We start from the raw sequence: 21917 nt of genomic DNA on the forward strand, positions 1-21917 counted from the left end.
CAATTGCACACAAACCGGTGTCTTAAATAGTTGAGCAGGAAGTCAGATGAAACCAGGAAACATATTGCTTGTAGGAAAAGGGTGTGCCACATACACTGTACATGTAATTATCCAACGAGAATTACAGCATCTTGGAGTCAAAGAATTAATTTTAGGAATGTGGATTCACTAGTATATCATTGCCTTTGTTTAATACTCACTTCTACAAAAGAAATATTGTTATACACTCACCTTATTTTACTATACCCGGGTAATTATGTGTAGGATAAAGGATCCAATAACAGAAATCTAAAATGCTCCTGTTAGATCCAAGCACTCGCATCAAAGTAGAGAGTATTAAAACAGACTCACAAAGCATTTTTTTTTACCACGGTAAGTGCTGTGATTCATAATGGCACAAAGTTTTTCATCTCGTGGGCGTAGATGTCTGGTATGGCACCTGCTGGGGTGTAAATCATCTTGACACTGTTTTTGCCATAGAGTCGATGCTCATACGTGATCAACTGCTTCCAGAAGCCAGGGTTAGGTCGGATCACCGCCCGGCGTGACCTGACGTGAGAGTGCGCCTGCTTGAGAGACATGTGCTCATACTTCATCAGGTATGCAATGACCGCCGACGCCGAGCGGCTGCGGCCGGCGTAGCAGTGCACCACGGTCTTGCCGCCGTTCTTCTTCACGGTGTGGATCTTGTCGGCGATGCGGTCAAAGTGGACGCCGAGCTGCGCCGTGGGGATGTCGTCCACCGCGATGCGGACGAACTCGATGTCGCGCATCTTGGGCGTGGGCGACTGGAAGGAGAGTGTGATGTTGATGATGCAGGTGATGCCCTTGGCTCGCAGGGCGGTGGGGCTGTTGACCCCGTAGGCGCTGGTGAGGAACAGGCTGCCTGTGATCTCGCTGATGTGGTGGAAGGTAGAGTGTTGGGAATGGAAAGTCGCCATGCTGGTTTACAATTTACTTCCTGGTGGCGTCGGTAAACTCACAGGGTGCGACAAGAGCTCCTCTGGTCATGCCAGATCATATCGCTGCAGTTAGCACAGAGATTTACCGCACAGTTGGTCCCCTGAACACAGGATTCAGAACCCAGGGCTCACAACACTGATATTGGCACAATATATTCCTGTCTTGAAAGGCCCACACCAATGGTAACTGAAAGAGATAAAACCAGAATAATCAATGATATCATTCCATAAGTCACATAGACTGCACTGACAGCATTAAGACTAATATCACAACAAAATTGGACTTTCTCAAGCTAAATATTCTTTCACATACAGTAGACGACAAAAGCCAGCCAGTCAATTATTGGTTGAAGCTTAATTTTGTTCTGAAAATATTCAATCTTTCTCTATTAAACCGATAAATACTTTCTGTATACCAGATTACAAAGTTGCTTGGAGACAACCTGTACTTCAACCTGCAGAATATCACCAACACAGTAAAAAACTGGCCTTTATACCCTTTTATGTGTGTGAGACTGCTGTTACACTGTTTACATAACAGAGCACTAAAGATCATGTGGCCTAGAATTACTAATCCACTTGAAATATCATTCAGCATTGCATGAAAGGACATGATCCTCGAGCTATATTTACAGTGTTAGTCACTTCTCACACATTGATGGTATGAATGATGCATGAATGGAATTTTAGAGAAAAGATCTATATTTGCAATTCAGTTACCATAATGGTTACAAGGATGCATTATCAGTGCATAACTGTGTAAACAGGCTATGCAATCCTATTTGTTTGCTTTCCTCCAACCCTTTCTTTGTACAGACCACTCGTACAAAAACTATTACTGCATTTTTAAGCTATTGAAACTCTTATTCAAAAAGGCTGGAACAAGTCTAATAGACAAATCATTGCACTACTTTTCAATTTCTCCCATAATAATTCATAAATCTTCTGAGCTGCTGTCTAATGTAATTAGTGTGCCTCTGCGACCACAATGCTCCTCAAAATGCAGATTTAGACAGTTAATGTATTTGAAGAGTACATGGATGGTAGCAGTTTTCAAAAGCACCCGTTTTGCATTGTACAACACTTGATCATTACTCTTGCATTAACTCGTCAACGGCGTTGAGGACAAGTCTTGAGTATATACTCGGGCGGGTGTCTATGGAAAATATGTGTCATAGCAAAATCAACCAGTCCTCATATGAAAGGTTAAAAACAGCTTGAGATTAGTTCACCAGCTGCTGGTGATTATTTGCATAATTGAGATTATGTACAATGATGTCATGGTACCAACTAACTGCGACAGCCGCCACACGCAGTGTGGCGGCTGTGCCGTGCTCCCATTTCAGATCTTCATGTTGAACAAACGGGTGCCTTTGCAGCGCTATATTTCCTTAAATTTTCAACAGAGACTACTAGGAATACTTACATGGGTCGATGAAACCTAAATGACTATCATCGGCGACTGTTTGAGGCATTTCATTGCTTGTGATGCACAAAATGATGTCTTATAAGCAGCTCACCGATGTTCACAGAATTCACAATCACTCGCACAAGCACACAGAATAGGGAAGCTCTCACATTAGCGAAACTGGGGGGAAGCCGCCAGGACCGCGCCTGGCGGCGCGGTCTCCGGGGCTAGGTACCAACTATCTAGTCTAGACACTAATGTTAAAGAGTACCGATATCTAGAATGGGCTAGGCCTACCCATTTTCTCATTGTAAAACAGGATTATGATGAATCAAGTCGCTGCTCATCTCAGTAGCTGCTCAGCCTAACAACATGCAGACTACCTAGCAGTAGTAGTACTTAGTACTGCCGTACAACCTACCATCTGAATTCTGACTGCGTACTACTACTAACGTTACTAGGGTAGACTCATGCATCACCTCCATTAGACAGAAAGATCCGTCTGTCGCCGAAGGTGTCTTCTATTTTTTTGACGTTATCACTCTCCTCCAAAAGGAGGGGATCCGTGAAATAAGCCAGACGTAGTCTCCGCGGAACATTTCCCCGACGACCAGTAGATACAGTCGACCGATCTTCCAGTCAACACCTCCATCTAAAACTTTAAAAAGGTTATAGACTAGAAAGAGGCCTAACCAGAATCTAGATCATGTATTGTAACGTTACACTGCTTCTGGTGCATGACGTGATGGCAATTGCAATTGAATTGACAACGTCGATATTCGTAGAACTACATAATCAACCCCGTCGCGGGGCGCTGTAACACAGTTTACGGTACGTATTTGTCCGTATGGGGTCGCTGCTGCGGTTACTACATAATGTACTATTACATGATTATAAGTGAATTCTAACGTTATGTTCTACCTACCATCTACTTGTTTTTACTTCTTCCAATGTGTTATAAAGTCCGACGCTAGCTGACCTGGATCCATCGACCGCTATGGTGTGGTCATCCTCATTGAATTGGTCAAGCCGATTAATGCGTCGGTAAACACGAATAGAAACCATACACCACACTTTCTCCGTCTACGGAATGAATGTGCGCCCCGCTGTCACTGTGATCCTTGCTTCTTTCCAAGTCAAGAAATCAATCGATAATGCGTTCGCCGAGAGCTATGTTGAGCGTATCCGACATAGTCCAGGCTAGGCTCCATAGAAAGTGCACCTAACCTTGTTTTTTGATATATACAATGTTTTTTGATGGTTTCTTGTCAATTCGAGGGTGCTGATTCCAAATCCGATTGATGCCACTCGCGTAACCTTGAGCATTTTCGGCAAAATGCAAAAATCCCAAATGGCCGCCAAATATGCTAATTTGGCCGTGATAATCACAATCATGTGCATTCTGTGACCAATCATTCCACCAAACTTTGTACATTTCTGTTCCGAGAGCTACTTTAAGTGCATTTACAAGAGAATTTTCATTTCATATAGTTTCATTTGGCATGTAAAGCTCATTTTCCATTCAAAATGGCCGCCATTCCTATGCTCATGTGAATGGCAAAAAGTATGCATGGAAATATATACCAAATTAACTGTATTTCCAGTTCCGTACCTATGCTGTTATGAAGTGTTGCATGTGCAATGCAAATCTGATGAGTGCCACTAGCAAAACAAGCAAGCAAACAAACAAACAAACAGAAAATATATTGTTTTTAGGCTTATATACTCTTCTATAAAAGAAAACTTCAAAATGGATGCCACTAATATTCCTCTGTACAATATGAACGGCAAAATGCACATGGCATTATAAACAATTTTTTTTTTTTTAGTTTTCTGTCACGCGGCTACACTTGTTATCAATTTGGGTGCTGATTGTAAATCAGAAGGTTGTTACTAACATAACAAAAAGCTGTTTTAGTTGTGATGCAAACATCCAAATTTGTTACATTGTATCTCAATCTGGTTTTTCCCCTTATAGGAATTGGGGAAAAACCCACCAAAACTTAAATTGACGCCAACATCAAGATCTTTTATCAGAAATTATTAGATATGAACATCTGATAATTATTTGCCTTGAGATGTTCAACATCATAATATTCACTGTGTTTATTGAATTAAAAGGCTAAATCTTAGATGATGACACAAATGAAATTTCGAAATAACTGTTCTGTTCTACATTATCTAAAAGCGATATTACACAAACTTTTCAACCCCCTTATCCGAGAAAGAACATGAGGCAGGGGAAAGTGGAACAAAGGGACCACCTCACTTCCTTTCGTCAAATCTCTGAAATAAAAGAAAAAGCGTCACATTTTGCCATGTTAACCCAGAATATGATTTGCTTGAAAACACAAATGACAAATGACCTTCTGTCTTATCTGTATATCGTAGATAAGATTTACCACTGGTTCTGTGCTTGCATGATTTTCCCTACTTGCTCAAGGCTGGTTAAAATGTAACAGCACGGACAAGTGTGTTTGGAGGATTACAAATAGTTTGGTAAAGTATTGCTAGTGGTACCACTATATATTTTTTTATATTTTATTATAGTAAACAGAAAGTCCATCACACCACAGTAGTCCTATTTTGAAATATCCAAGAATGATTTTGTATTTTCTTTAGGAGTGCAATCACTTAAGATTGTAATGGAATTGACGCATATGATGCTGCCACTGTAAAAGGGACTCATTTTCTGTCTGGAGATGAGTACTTTGCTCACACCTTTCCTTAAATGATGAGTTTTGGAATCATGGAATATTCACCAATGTTAATATAACGCAGAAGATTCATGATGAATATACGTGTAATGGGTCCATTTCAGTCAAGGGGCTTGTTTTACACATGCTTGCCCTCACCTCTGTTACTGCCCAACCCTCGGTTCCGCGACCCCTGCAATCCTGCAATTGCTTTACAAGGGGAAACGTTTTGTCTGACAAGTTCGTCTGACAAATTTGCTCTCAGTCAATCAGATACAAGGATTTTAGTAGCTTATAACAGCTTGTTTAAAAAAAAAACTGACAAAGCGCTTCATGGCATGCCCCCCGAACAACCTGCCATCAATGCGTTTGAAATCCCACAAGCCAACCTATAGATTTCTCTCCTTCGCTTCAAAGCTTTGACCCCAAAACAGGGTGGTGCAGATGCTGGGCTGATGTCATCTCTGATACCACCCAAATTACCTACAACACTGTCTCTTGCCTGGCGACAAAGCTAAAGGGCTTCACAGGTTGGTGAAGCAAGTCTTTGATGACTTCATCCTGTTTCTATGGCAAAAAAAAAAAAAAAAATCACCCTCTGACCCCTGAGGAAGTACTGAACATAATCAGATGTGGTTGCAATTAAGGCAATTGCAGGACTGATATGTATCTTTAACTTGAGAATCTTGCAAATTTGGGGCTGATGTCACCTGCTGCTGATCCAATTAAAGAGATCTTTAAAGACAATGAATATGAAGAAAATCAAGTTTGCTCGATAATATCAAGGCGTTACTCCTAAATCATATTATAACAAAGCGATGGAGGTTATTATCCATTCAAAACTTGCCTCAGGACTCCCCCTCCCCCAACTTCTAACTGAAAAAAAAAAAACTACATTGTGCGGGGCTGTTAGTTTTGTCATTAATGTTTTTGTCCGCAATCATGAATTTCTACAGTACTGTATATGATTTTTCTGTACCTTATTGATAATGGTTTTAGGGGAATGCATAGAAGCTTTGCTTTTTTAACACTTGATAAATGATATGCATCTAGGCTTCTTAATATGTTTTGTTAGTATTACACTTTTATAATCATATTCAAGCTGCTTGTAGAATATGATGGTACATTATTGAATTTTTGCGTGGTGTTTAGTGCACTTAGTATATATTCTTTGTTGAAACAAAATAAAAGATTTGAAATTATGTTAAACATCGCAAGGTTTATGATTGTTAAATGCTCGAAACTCCATCCGTAATTCTTAGTGAAAATCCTAATTTATGTGGTAAATTGGGACTTTTGCATCACAAAAGAAAAACTTTCTGTTAAGAACATCCTTCAGATAATGATCAGCACTAAATCTTAGACAAACTATGTAGCTGCATGTCAGAAAAAACAGCAAATTAGTTTTCTATTTCCACGTATATTTTTGCTATTCATATTGTACAGGAGAATAAGAGTGGCGACCATTTTGAATTTTTGCATGTAGAAGAATAAAAATGCATGTCGGCCCCCTATACTGTAAGTGGCACCCATCATATTAGTATTGCACATGCAACATTTTATAACAGCATAGGTACGGAACTGGAAATACAGTAAATTTGGTATATATTTCCATGCATACTTTTTGCCATTCATATTGTACATGAGCATAGGAATGGCGGGCATTTTGAATTGAAAATGATCTTTAAATACCAAATGAAACTATATGAAATGAAACTTTTCTTGCAAATGCACATGGAGTAACTCTAGGAACAGAAATGTACAAAGTTTGGTGGAATAATTGGTCACAGAATGCACATGATTGTGATTATCACGGCCAAATTAGCATATTTGGCGGCCATTTTGGATTTTTCCCTTTGCCGAAAATGCTCAAGGTTACGCGAGTGGCATCAATCGGATTTGGAGTCAGCACCCTCGAATTGACAGGAAACCATCAAAAAACATTGTATATATAAAAAAACAAGGTTAGGTGCCTTCTAGCCTGGACTAACAAGGACAAGAATTTAAACGTGAAAACCTTATTTCCTCATGACGACAAACCACAGGCCATCGATAGCGAAGAATCAAAGCAAGAGACAGTGAATCTAAAATAAAAAGAGCACGACACTGCACGTATTGCAATCTGACCTCATCTCAATCGACAACATTCGTTGATTGCGTAATGATGCGCGGTGTCTGCAGAAAGAAGAGCGAGCTGTTTACACTGCGCCCCCACCCACACTGTAGCCAGCCAGGCTGTGTGAAGATGCCATATCCCAGCAGGCAGGTGTATCGGTGGTCCTCACTCCAACTGAACAGATTCTCTAATCCAATCAAATAGCTCCATGATCCAATCAAGCGTGGCTAATACAGCGAAGGATGTGGTAGGTAGCGCGAGAACTCACGTGGAAGAGGGTATGGGGTATGCACAGAAACGAAAAGGATGGGACCTCCTGGGTTCTATATTAAAGGACAATTTGCGAGGACAATTACCCCAGACAATTCCCCTGATCTGCTCCTAGGCCTAACTTAACCCTCGTCCTAATCCTGAACCTAATCCTAATTAACCCTATCCTAGATTCTAAACAAAAAGCTAACCTAATCTTTGAATATTTACTGTAACCCTATTTTATTACTAACCGGTATATCGGTGTTTTATAAATTCATTGTCCTCGAGGGAAGAATAACGCGGACTTTGGTTCTGCCACTAGTGTTTCATGTTTTTATCCCCTAAAAATAATTAGAATTTCAGAATTAAAGGTTTGTTAGATGAAAATTGGTTTTATTTATCAGGACCACTTTGTTTCTGGATACGTCAGTCATTTCAAAAATGAATATTCATCGAATAAACTTTTAATTTCTCTTTAAATTGTATGCTCATTAATATTTCATATAAGTGGTTTCGAATTATCTCATCAAAAAAAAAAGAAGGAAAAAAAAAAGGAAGTTAAAACCTGAATCCCAATCTCAACCAGAAATATATCCTTTTAAACACGAGCAATCAAAGGAAGATTGGCGAGCAGGCTAGACAAGATATATACTAGTATTATAAGGCCTATTATATTGGCACATTTGTTGTTTTTTTTTAAGATTTATGGAGCTGTAATATGATGTTAATCGTCATCATCATCATCATCATTTAATAAATTTGCCAAACACACTCTCTGCACAATTTGGGCTGTAGAAGAGATGCAAGTTCTTGCATCGTCATCTTTTTGGTGGCATATGTGCCAGTAAAGCTGAAAGCACAGGCGTAACTATATTTACCAGGAAATTACTGTTAATTACGGTTTGCTGAGAGAGGGATAATATTATGAGGGGCGTGTTGTGAAAAAAATATATTGCTGTATAAAAGATAAATAAAATCGTATCCGTGTAACGCATTGACAACAAAAGAATGAAAGCAAAACAAAAGATATTCTTCTAAAACTATATGTTAATGATAAGCCAGTTCGGAGTTCTACTTTGCGCATGAGCAGAAAAAGGTCATTCGTACCACCAGGCACGTTGGTTTTTAAATTCACTGGGATAAGCATCTGTGATGTAATGATTATTCATGTAATCCTTATAAATGCTGCTTGTCAGCACATCCACCTGACAGTAAAAGTGGTATCTGGCAATATCAATGAAAGAGACTGTTAATGTATTCAATGCAAAATAATGAGATGGATGCTTTCCCATGTGTTAATTGACGGATCATTCTGGTCATCTGGTCTACGCAAGTTCATTCTTTGTTTGAACAGGATTGATGAATCTCATTAATTGTTACGTAAAAGCTTATGCATTATGTCACTCTGAAAACTAGTGAAGTACCCCTAGCCGACTGAGAAAGAAGAAAGGTCATTCGTACCAATGTGCCCATCAGCTGACTCCGAACTGGCTTATTATGTAGGCCTATAGTTCTGATCAACGATTCATCACGGATGTATTTCATCAATGGTTGTTTCTTGTCTCTTATTTTCTGTAACTTTCCGTACCATGTTTGTTTTGTTTGTTTGTTTGTTTTTTACCACGGTTTGCCGTTTTTGGAAAAGCAGGTGGATTGGGCGTTAATTTATCTTTAGGTGCTGATACTGATAGAAGGTATGAACTAAGTGGAAGAACAAGAGAAAATATCTGCGCTATACTCAGATAATAGGAAATTTTATTTTGACACGATATGTTTATTATATGAATTAAGGCCATAAAATCAATATGACACTATAGAACCTACAGCCACAAGCATGTTGCTGTAACCAGTGTCATTTTAATTTCTTAGGAAAATATCACTTTGAACGTACATTAAAAATCCATACATTCATTTGACAGGATTTTTTTTTTCTAAACGCAACAACATTTAGTTTTTCACTTTGACCTATATCCCTCGACCTGAGGAAAGAATATGATTACATGCATTCTTCCAGCTCTCTTTTCTTGTAAATCCATGTCAACTCCAATAGCACTCGCCACAGATAGATGAGATGCAAGAATTATATTCTACGACCTATTATGTCTAATGTCTTGAAAATATTGGACAAAAGTCAAAACCGCTGAAATTTCAGATTTGATCAATATAATGGGGTTAACCTCATTTGCAAAAACTCATTCCACTTCCCTAAGAAAACATTATAATGTGTAAAATTCCATAACATTCACATTCCTTTTCCGATGTCTATATTTTCACGGTTCAGCCTTTTTTATGTAACTCAGTTCATTGAAATCAGCTTGAAAAAGGCATGGATTTTCATTTCAAATCCTTTTGATTTCTTGAAAAATCTGCTGAAGATTCAAAAAGGGTATTTAGATTTCAAAACAGCTTCTGGTCATGTTCTTCTCTTTTTTTTTTCTAAGTGGTATTTCTTGATCAATTTTAGATTATACAGAAAAAGTATTTGATGGGCCTAATGTAACGACTCTGAGAAAGATGAGTGCTAATAACGACAAAACCTTCTTTCAAGAAATGTGCTACCTAGATACCCACGCCTAAACTCCTTGAAAATAGACCTTTTTAATGGTGTCTTATGGCAAATCATGCAAATTCGTATCCCTAAATGGCACTATACCAGGTGTATCTCTTACCCTAACTGGCATATTAAAATGGGCCTATATCCCCAAAATATGTTTCTTATGCTCCTACCATTTTAAGAAAAAAAAAACTACAACTACTAATAAAATACTTTCCTAAAATACAGTAAGGTATTCCTTAAAAAGATGTCCGATTTATAGGCCTACAGGTATTAAGTCACAACCAGTGGTACACACCTTTCCCAGTGAATAGTAGTATAAAAAAAAACTAGATTTTGAGAAATAGAACCCGATATGGTGATGAAAATTAAATTAAAAAAAATACAACACTTCTTTGTAAAATACCATGAAGACTCCTAAAAGGTGATATAGAAAAAAGAACCTACTTTTTTGTTTTCATAATGGGAGAATGTCCACAATGCCATATTATACCTATACCTAAAAATGTTGCTATGTGACTCGTTTGCCTTCACCATGTCGCATTACTCTGCCATAAGTCTTGACAGTGAGAGACTAGTTTCACATGATTGGTAGAAATTAAAATGACATGTTTGAAAGTTTGATGGTACAATCTCAAATGTGTTAAATAGTATGTGTATCGTATGTATGTACATAAACACACACACATATATCATAATATATATCCATTGAACCAGATTTTGTTTGGATGGCTAAATTGTTTCAGAGAGTTGGTCCTAAGTATTTGAGCATTTTCACTTGAACTCTGACCTTTGCTTTTGGACCATATGACCAATATTTTTCTTCAAATAATAATTTGTAAAATTTTAACCACTATACTTTGAGTTATTCAAACTATGATGGGAAAGAAGAAATGAGTTCATTGCAGAAACTTAAAAAACAGTGACATTTTTATAACATCATCACATACACTATATTTGACCTCATGGTTCAAATCTTTCCTTACAAAATCACTGTGCAGTAATAGATGTAGCATGTAGGCCCCTACTTTAATTACCCATAAGTGTATGCAATGAGTAATTTTCAAGGGATGAAGAAAAAGTGCATGTTATTTTCAACATTAAGAATCATTATTTTTCGTGTATGCACTGAGTACTTTTCAAGGTAATAACAAAAAGTACATGTAATTCTTAACATTAAATGACATTTTTTCACCTGAACATGACCCAATGACTCCAAAATTCTCAAGAAAATCATTGCCAGGCAGAACATGCATGTAGACTTAAAAGTTTCATACCATGGAGATAACTTGAGCCGCTTCCAAAATATGGAGACGAAGAAAAAATTAAATTTTAGTATTTCCACTTGACATTCAAACTAGAGAATCTTTTCCTGGCATGCCTGGCGAGCCCTAACAAATGCACAATGTACATATCAACGTTCATGAAATACCTTCAGGCATTGCAAATATATGGGAAAATAGTAAATTCCAAGAAATTTACATTGACCTTTTGTCCTTGAGTATATGCACTAAAAACTTATCCAAGAGAATCTGAACCCGGCAATATACATTAAGTTTTAAGAAACTACCGTCAAGCATTACTACAGAGACATGGGGGAAAGTGAAATTTAAGAATTTGACCTTGAAATTTGATGTTTGTACTTGAGCATCTACTGTGCACAGAATTAATTATGGACAGAAGAATGGACAGATGGTAGACGATCCAAAAACATTATGCTTCCGGTGACACTTAATGGCACAGGCATAAGAACAGATCCTTTGATAATGCTTTTTTCAGATGCAGGATCTAGGCAAGGTCGATAAATCAATTTTCATTCTAAATGAAATGTGGCAAATCCTATTGTGTCATTGATAACTTTGCTAATTGTAGCAAAGTAGTAAGAATGGGAATTTTATATATATTTAAAATCATTTCGCTTTATATATGTAAGGAAGCATTTTTGTGGTTGTATTTGTAGTATAGTAATAGACAGTTTTGTTATGATTTGAGTATGCATGTTCTTTGATCACAAGTGGTGGCAATTCAGCATGAACAAACACGCAAAATCATAATATGAAGAGTTTGTTCGCAAAAGCGATAAGTCCATTTTTGAAGATTTTGAAGTACGGTCTCTGTCATAAAGTACAAAATAATACCTTTTAAATGCCATATTGGTCACTACATATTAAGGTACATTTTTGAAGTTATGGTCAAAAGAAGCTAATATTTTCTTATTATTCTCTTTATTTTTCTTGACCTTTTATCGTAAATATCTCCATTTGGCAAATATGGACTTATCGGTTTTTGCCAACAAACTCTTCATATGTTTGAACGCACACACGCTAAATGCACACACACATAACCATACACACTTTATACATACACAAGTTTAAAGACACATCCCTCTTGCACCTCAGCATGGTGTTTGAAATGCACCAAGAGGCATTTACTCGTAGCAAAGTATCGGAATTATACATATATTTTTATGCATTATCTGCATGTATAAAGAATTTTATGATTATAATATGAAGTTATATTTGCAGTACAGGTATCAGACAGTTTTGTTATATCTATATGTATGCATCATGACTTTTATGTACAATTGTGAGCAATCACATTGCTGCGAGTCACGATTTCAATAAACCATGAATAATAATAATAATAATATAATTGGGAGTTAAATGATTCATGCTTTTCTTGTGGGAATTTTGTAGTCATATGAATACAATACAATTACACACAACACAAGCTCACATACATTCTCAAAAGAGAAAAGTCAGTGCACAAAACCTTCATACATACAATACAAAGCAGCTATGACCATAATGACTTGCTCAATGCATTTTGTAAATGGTTGACGGAGCACCATTCATTGGTGTTTATCTATTTTCATGCATGGCCATGCACCCAGCCTCAAATTCTTGTGGTTTGGGGAATCCCACATTATATGAATAGACCCAAGTGCAAGTCAATGTCAATCACAACACATTTTACTGACTGTAGATAAAAAAAAAAAAAAAATGGTGCATGGTCTGTCAAACATTGTTTCAGACAATTATGCATTCAAAATGGGACTAGTCTTCAATGAGTCAACAGCCTTCACACATTTCATATCTCATTCATCCCGACCTTTGACCTTGGTGAATTTAAACTGCACTTGGACTGGACAAGTCATTGTCCTTATCCAATCTTGCATAGAACAAGAAAGATGGTGCCTTTATCAAGTTCATGATCATGGATCAATATAAAGTCAAGGATACCTCAGTGGCCACCTGTCTATAATGGCCACCTGCCACATACAGCCACACTAAAAACAATTTCACTGAGAGAAAAGCCAAGTACAATAATGACCCTGTCTATAGTGGCCACGTCTATGGAGGCCACTATTTCTATCTCCCTGTGATAGCCACTATAGAAAAGGTTTGACTATATGTATAGCTTTCTTTTTCTAACGTGAAGTACAAAAAGTGAAAGTATTCATGATCATGTTATACTGAGTATACAAAAATATGTACGCATCACACATACAACACATAATAATCGGTTCTGTGTTCTTTTTCTCTGACTATTGCAAAGTATCATCATTGACATACATTCATGGCTTATGATTGTCTTATACAGATATCTGCATGCTTCTAGCACGTGATCATAACATTGTGATATCATCAGGAAAATAAAATGATAATTTCATAACATGGCTGGCTTCATGCAAAACTGAAAAATGTATCACCAATGAGCTGTGATTGCAAAATCAGTGGGAGATGACGTATTACTACCAATCAAACTAAAATTTAGCACAGGCACATGATGGAACAAGGAGTAACTTTTGCCACAATTAAGTCAGAACACTATCCTCACTATTCTACAGTAAGCTTCCACTGGTCTAGGAAGGACGTATCACAACAAAAAGTTAAGCTTCAAGTAACCTTCATATTTTGTAGATCTAGCCAGCTGTAGCGGCAGAATGTATAAAGCCTATGATCGTCCAATATAATAGAAGTGGCACCCCTTCCTGAGTAATTATAGGATAGGCACCCCTGGGGCCCTTACCTACCCCACAGTGGTCACTTTGCAAGATAAGCATTCTGCTAGGCCACACTCCACTCCTTCTCCCTGGCCATATAATACAAACACCTACGTGGTAAAGCTCAGATGCTGACCACGACCATCATTTATGAAGACAAAGAGAGCATCCCAAGTCAAGTTGTGAAAAGTTTATTGAAAGTATGGAGTATCAAACAATTGTGAACCGCAATCACAAATGTATGAGGCCACTCACACTATCGCAAATGTACGAAGTACACATGCTTGTACATAACCATACGAAGTTGCGTACACCATACATCTCCACATGAAAGTTTTTTCTGCACACTGACGAAATAAATGAACAGTTTGCTCAGCAGAATTAAAGTACTGTGGATTTGGATTCATGATTATTTGCGTGTTCCAATGACGATACCCCCTAATGTAGACCGTTTGTTGGAGAAGCTACATTAAAGTTCACAATTCTGTATCTCAACGAAGTTACTGCTTGAAACAAAGGATTTATGACGGATCCACCACCGAATGAATCAACAACGAAGGGCGGCGAGACGCCGGAAGCGGATATCTCACCGTCAAATGATGTAACAACAAAGAGTGATAATGATGACGTGGAAATCCAAGTGGAAATCCAAGACGGTTCCTCAATGGGTGAGGTAATTGCCCCCAGTGTTAAGAGTAGGAGTAACGAGATAGAGGAGCTAAATCCTAAAGCTCCAGTATGGCAAGGTAGCGTAGTACCTAATGTTGTTCTAAGCATTAGTTATAATGCCAATGTTGAAACAAAATGAAATGATGTTGTCCATGCCGTAGACGTAGCCTTAAATATGTCCCAAACCAGAATTGACTACATTTAGTGGTAGTCCTCCAGAATACTGGAGTTTTACTCATCAATTTGAAGCCACTGTAGCCAGCCGACCAATTGATGACAAGGTAAAGTTAATGTATCTCATACAGTTCTGTTTAGGCAAGTAGGCCAAAAGTAGTATAGAAAATTGTATCTTTTTGAGTGGCAGAGAGGGATATGCTAAGGCCAAACAGATCCTGTCTGAACAGTTCGGACAGTCTTACGTAGTGACCACTGCCCACATGAAGAAGATGTTAAGTCGCGCTCCGCTCAGACCCAATGACGGAGACGCCCTGTGGGCTCTAGCGTGGGATATGAGGAAATGCGAAACAGTGTAATATCTCTGTGTGATGCAAGCCTAATAGAGGAACTTGATGTAAAAGGGGGAAAAAAAGGCAGTTCGAACTAACAACCGTAAATGGCGTTAGCTCCAAAAAGGATGGCCTCGAGGTGAGTCTGACAGTGCAGAATCTCAATGGAAGGGAAGAAATCGAGATACCACATGTCAGGACAGTAGAGATATTAGACGCTCTTATTCCTAACAAGGAAGACGTCAAACAATGTGACCACCTCCAAGGAATAACATTCCCATCAATAGATCGAAGAGAGGTCAAATTTCTGATTGGCGTAGACACCCCAGAAGCATTCTGGGTCCTTGAACAAAGAAAGGGAAAGAGAAAAGAACCCTATGCCATACGTTCTCCACTCGGCTGGACGCTGATGGGACCTATGTCAACGCGACAAGGGCCTTCCTCCATCAATGTTCACTTCACATGTCATGATGATCCACTTCAGCAGCAGCTAAAGCAGTTCTGGGAGTCGGACTATGGAGGTTACCTAACGGATGAGAAAATCGGCAACTCAGTCGAAGACCTCCGCGCAGAAGATCATGGAAGAAAGTGCTTCCATGGTCGGAGTACGAAGTAGGCTTACCATGGCGCCACTGGCCTCTGAACCTACCAAACAATCGTTATCTCGCAGAAGCAAGACTGCGGTACTTGAAGAAGAAGGAACTGGAGAAAGATGACACCCTCCAAGAAAAGTACACAAAAAATGTTGAAGACTATATAACAAAGGGTTATGCAGAAAGGGTACCAATACACACACGAGAAGCAGGACATCAAGAAGAGAAAGATGAGAAGCCTACTTCAAATACATGGTACCTACTGCACCATGCTGTCGTTCACCCTCGGAAACCAGACAAGGTCAGAGTCGTTTTCGACTGCGCCGCGAAGTACCAGGGTACCTCTTTGAACAACGAGCTACTTCAAGGACCTGATCACACTAACAACCTGGTGGGTGTACTTTTGAGATTCAGACAGGAACCAGTCGCCGTGGAAGCCATGTTCCATCAAGTAAAGATCCCCGATAGAGATTTCGATGCACTTCGATTCCTCTGGTGGGAAAAGGGAGAACTTGCATTAGAGCCAAAGGAGTATAGGATGAACGTTCATCTGCTTGATGCAACCTCTTCTCCAAGTTGTGCAGGCTTTGCATTGTGGAAGACCACAGAAGACCAGCAGAGCGAGTATGACGGAGATGCAGACGACACGGTACGGAAGAATTTCCATGTCGACGACTGCTTGAAGTCTGTGAAACCAAAGAAGCAGCCATAAAGCTGACTGAAGACCTGAGATGGTTACTGAAAGAGGGCGGTTTCCGGCTCACAAAGTGGATGAGTAATGAGCGTGACGTCCTGGCTACCGTACTTGAGGCTGACAGGGCAGCATCCATGTCGAGTCTTGACATTGAAGAGTATACCAGAAGAACGAATGCTTGGAATCGTTTTGGATGTACAAATGGATGCCTTTGAGTTCAAGGTCAACGTAAGGAACAAACCAGCAACAAGACGCAGCATTTTGTCTGCAGCTAGCTCCCTATACGACCCACTAGGGTTTGTAGCACCATTTGTACTTCCAGCAAAGGCACTGATTCAATGGACGAGGTCTAATAAGCTGGGATGAGCCAGTCTCTGCAGAGGAAGAGAAAGAATGGAGAAACTGGTTGGAAGATCTTCCCAAATTGACAGACCTAAAGATCAACAGATGTATCAAACAAGATGGTTTCAAGGAAGTAGCCTCAGCTCAAATCCATCACTTCTGTGATGTATTCGAAATAGGATACGCATCAGTGGCGTATCTGCGCTTAACAGACGTCACAGGTAAAGTGCACTGTTCCTTCATCATGGGGAAATCCAGACTAGCACCTGTGAAGGCCGTATCCATACCAAGGCTTCAGTTGATGGCAGCTGTCCTGGCAGTGACGTTGGACCAATTCATCAAGGACGAACTTCAGATCAAGGTCACAGACACCAAATACTGTATTGACTCCACATCAGTACTACAGTACATAAGAAACGAAAGCAGGCATTTCAAGAACTTTGTTTCAAATCGTGTCGCTAAGATTCACAACACCTCCACACTATCTCAGTGGTGTCATGTTGATACAACATCCAACCCCACAGACGATGGATCTCACGGCACGAAAGCGACAGAATTAACCAACAACCCACGCTGGCTGAAGGGTCCCACATTCCTATGGCAAGAAGAAGAAAAATGGCCATCACCTCCAGAAGTGCTCCAGGGACTGCCACAAGAAGATGTAGAAGTAAAGAAAGCCAATGTCAATTCAGTGGTTTCCACTGACAGCCTATGGGAGCTGTTAACCAGGTTCTCTTCATGGAACAAACTCAAGAGGGCTCAAGAGTTTTGAGTGATCTCCACGAATTTTGTATGCAACGAGGAGCGGATTTTCCCCCGTCTCAGGCTTTTCTCGCGGACTTTTTGTGTCATATCGCTTGTTCTTCAAAGAAGCCTCGTTCCAAACAGCGCAATGCGACGGCGGCAATTCTGCACTTATACACTAGTCTTGGTGTTCCAGACCTCACGAAAGCTCATGCTATTTCCTTGCTCGTAACGTCTCTAATCAAGTCTGGCACATGTGAACCTATGCGATCTACTTTGATCATGCCTATGGGAAAATTTGTTGACATATTTTCTTCTGGGCCCCCAAATGAGCTTCTGACAATCAAAATGCTTCGATTGAAGGTGATTACGTTGTTACGTGTAGTATTATGTCTCATGTTGAGACCATCGGTTATTGCCCCCAGAGCGGTTTTTTGACCTCCTCGGTCTTCAGATGCTGAATCCCTGTCGTTTTGTATGGAACATGTTAAATTTGTGGATGATGGGTCGGCGGTGCTCACGTTCTTCGGTACTAAAAATGACACCCAGCGTACAGGATTTGAGTGCCATCTTCCCCCACACAGTGACCCCCTTCTTGATCCCGTACATGCTCTCCGTGCGTATATTGATCGTACCAGTCGTGAGCGGGCAACTACGTGACACTCCCCGGTTTTCTTAACATTGCGTCGACCCTTCAGACATTTGGATGTCTCGAGTATCGCAAAAATTATGAATGACGCGATTGCCACCGCGGGTCTTGACCCTCGCGAGTTCACGGCCAAGTCATTCCGACCTACGTGTAAGGGTGCAACAAACGCGGTGGACGTGGCCGTGGAGCCGGACATGGTGAGACGGCTCAGCCGATGGAAGACTCAAGAAGTGTTCTATTATCACTATGTAAGAAACAAAATGAACAATGACTTCACAGACAATCTTTTGAAGGCGTGAAGTGATATTTGCCTCTGACTGTTTTGAACTTATGAACCTTTTGTACTTTCAACATTCTATCTTTTCATTGATTCTATGTACAATTATGCCGTGCATTTTCATCTATTTTGGTTGTGGTTTGCTCACTGCCCCCCTTTAATTGGTGGTGGTCTATGTTATTACACCTTCTTCGTTTACGAAATTTGCCCCTATGTGTCCCCATCAAGGTTTTTGGCCATACCAGTTCCATTTCCCATGATTGATGTACCTTCCTCGCTTTTATTCTCCTTCCTCCACCCGTTCTCTCCTCTTTATGAATCATGTTTCTCATGATAGTTTCATACGGCTCATTAATAAGGCTTGTAAATAAATGTAACGTTTATTTATATTACTGGTGTGGCTGTGTCTCCCTTTGACGCAAGTTTCTCCTAAACTGTCACTTGATGGAGCTTCTGCTTGCGCATGCCCTCGATCTCGAGCCAAGGCGGTTTGGCCTTGGCTCGGCACTCTTGTTCTGTGCAAAAACTGACTTCTGCCTGCAAGCTCACACCTGGTTTTAATGCATATACTTCAGTTGTACGGTGCTCTGAACTGTTTGCTGTACATGGACATGAGTATTAAAGGCTTGTAAATAAATGTAATGTTTATTTATATTACTGGTGTGGCTGGGTCTCCATTTAACGTAAGTTTCTCCTAAACATTTGTTAGCTAATCGTTTTGGTAATGATTTTGTCATCAGTGTCGTTGAGGGTCCAGTCATACAGAGTAACAGCAGACAGCATAGAGACTTTGTCGATCAACTAAAGACCTGTGCCGACACACTGAGGGCACTTGGAATGTTGCAAGAGATAAGCAACCATAGAGAGTTGGTCAAGATAACCGAGAAGCTACCATACCATCTTCGTAGTCATTGGTTAAAGCAGGTGAACACTATCCAAGACAGAGGTGGATCCCCACACACCATTGACACCATTGACACCAACACCTACAAGTCATCGTCTTCCTAATAGAGGTACCTATTTAACATCTGTCATTCAACTTCCAGCTGCCTTCACCAGATCAGAAACTCCTGTCACTAGGTCTCAAATCCCTAAGGCAGACGTAGCCAAAAGAGTCTCATCTGGTGGGCATAACAGACGAAATGATGCCGGATGATGAAAGGGTTTAAATTTTTCTCCTCATCGGGAATGACTGTCTCAGCGCTATATTTTAGTAAAGAAGAAATCAAGGAGTGACCGGATGGGTACTCTGAAATGACACTTCCTCTCAAAAGCAAACATTCTATATTGTTGCCCATGAATCATCATGTTGCTGAACGATACTTTGGAGACAACAGACAACTGGAATCAAGAAAACCCAACGAGAAGATATGTATATCAGGAAATAGTGGCGTTGCGTCAAGCACCTTGTCAATGAGCTCTGGGCAAGATGGAGGCTTCAAACTGCAGTCACGGCAGAAGTGGGCTTGTCCACAGACAAATCTCGAAGCCAGCGACACTGTCATCTGCAAAGAAGCAATGGTTCAGCGGCCACTGGGGAGAGTATTGCAGGTGCATCCCAGTTCGACCGTCTCGTGCACAAGGTCCCACTCATGATGGCAGATCCATCACTGGACAGTCGAGGCAAATGCCAGAAGCAGCCCATCAGGATGGAAAGGCCAGTTCACAAACTGGTCCTTCCCCTGTCGCCAGAAAAGACCAAGTAACATGGAAGACCGCAGGAATCCTCATCGAAGAGCCAGTATAGTGAACATTGATTTGATTGAATGAAATCATTCATTTTGCTTTATTTCTTTTCTTTTCACTTCTCTCTATCCTCAAGAATCATTTCCTTGTATCTTTATTTCAATCTTTTCTCCCTCCATATTTCTTATCTTTGCTCAAATCATATATTATGTAAATAGTTAATGTGGATTGTTGTTACCAATGTATTGATGTAGTTTATATTCCAGGACAGGTTTTACACCCTTATTCCACTATAATTAATGTCATATCAGTTGCCTAAATTGCGTTGAATTATTGTTATCAAATATACACATTGAGGTATAATAGATTGAGGTATACTTTGACTAGGTAACTGCTCATAAACAGTTAAAGAAGCCATCTCACTGCAGCAGTATGCAATGAAGAGATATAAAAGAGCATTTTACTGCAGTTTCTTGAGTATATATTGATCAGAATTCTTCATATAACATGTGTATACATGTATGCCCCTACTGTACTTTAAATCAGGGTGGCAATTTTGTACATAGGCAGGTTTGCTCTACATACATTATGCATGCATTTTACACATGCACCTGTACCTGCAAGTCAGTGTTTGTTATACAGCTTTAAACAGCACTGCCCCTAGAGCCCTCATCTCTATTATGTGTAGGAGTTGGCCACTTGGGCAATATCATAAGTCCAAACTTAACCCCAAAGCACACTACAAATACTCCTTTTAAATTGTGTAGTACTAGTCCCACACAGTTAGAATCCAACTTCTGCTGGTAGCCTTGGCGTGGGAACTATGTTAGCTTTTGCACTAAACCTTGGCTTGGAAAGCTAGCCAGAATGCCAAGCTGGTCAGAACAGTAGGCTATATTCCTCAAATGCCAGTGTTGTAGGATCAAAACACTCAAACCTTTACCAATACTTTAAAAAACTTGCCATAACCAGTTTTTAACAGCTCAAAGCCTCCAATTTTATTTTATGTGCTATTCTTCTACTATTCTTCTGCTGCTCTGCTGTTCTTCCACTGTTCTATGACTGTTGTTCAACCACTTCTGGAGTGATGATCAAAATGAATAATTTGTTTTGTGAACTTTGCTCAATGAATAGTTGAATTTATTTCTTTTGGAGTGTTTTATCATAGTCTAACTAGACCCAAACTCCTCACTTAGTAAATCATGTTAGGTGACGCAGCCACAATACATCATATGCCCATACATCCAGCCAAAAGAAACATTTTCTTACGGAACAAGGCTGCTGTGGAGGGTGTCAAGCAGTCACTTCATGAATTTGCCAAATATTATCACCAAAAAAAAAGAAGAATGCCTTGACTATGATGTCAACAACAAATGGGAAGAGATCAAGTCATAATATCTTTTAAATGATGGAACGTTATGTGCCACATAAATTTTCTTCTTGTTTTAACATACCCTGGCTTGATAGATCCCCATGTCGCATGATCAAGAAAAAAACAACGCCTTTACAATAAAGCTACAAAATCTGGTAAACCAACTGACTGGGAAGAACTCAGATCCCTTAGGAAGTATATTAACTCACCAAGAAATCTTGGTCTTCCCACATCAGAAATACTCTAGGGACTGACTTGCTGGAGGAATCCAAAAGTTTTTGGTCATTTATTAAACGTCTTTATACAAAAGAAAGTTCTGGGGTTCTGGGGTGACTAATCCCTACTTGGGTGTTCATCTATCCAACACCCTAAATTGGAACCCCCATATGTT

At 39.6% G+C, this 21917-nt stretch overlaps 2 protein-coding genes across 2 annotated transcripts; one reads left to right on the forward strand and one right to left on the reverse strand.

Annotated features, from left to right (window-relative positions):
* Window positions 1-305: 305 nt before the first annotated feature.
* Window positions 306-3322, reverse strand: LOC139728466 (dual specificity protein phosphatase 14-like). The gene is made up of 2 exons (XM_071639406.1): window positions 3296-3322; window positions 306-1149 (listed from the first exon to the last, which is right to left on the reverse strand). Exon 2 carries the CDS (start codon window positions 939-941, stop codon window positions 387-389), a length of 555 nt encoding a protein of 184 aa, XP_071495507.1. The 5' UTR covers window positions 942-1149; window positions 3296-3322; the 3' UTR covers window positions 306-386.
* A 13720-nt stretch (window positions 3323-17042) lies between these two features.
* LOC139728505 (uncharacterized) lies at window positions 17043-17570 on the forward strand. The gene has a single exon (XM_071639442.1). It carries the CDS (start codon window positions 17043-17045, stop codon window positions 17568-17570), a length of 528 nt encoding a protein of 175 aa, XP_071495543.1.
* Window positions 17571-21917: the final 4347 nt, after the last annotated feature.

The sequence above is a fragment of the Diadema antillarum genome, unplaced genomic scaffold, assembly GCF_040938485.1.
Source record: "Diadema antillarum isolate AM-2024a unplaced genomic scaffold, OU_Dant_1.0 seq00000182_RagTag, whole genome shotgun sequence".
Classification (NCBI taxonomy): Eukaryota; Metazoa; Echinodermata; class Echinoidea; order Diadematoida; family Diadematidae; genus Diadema; species Diadema antillarum.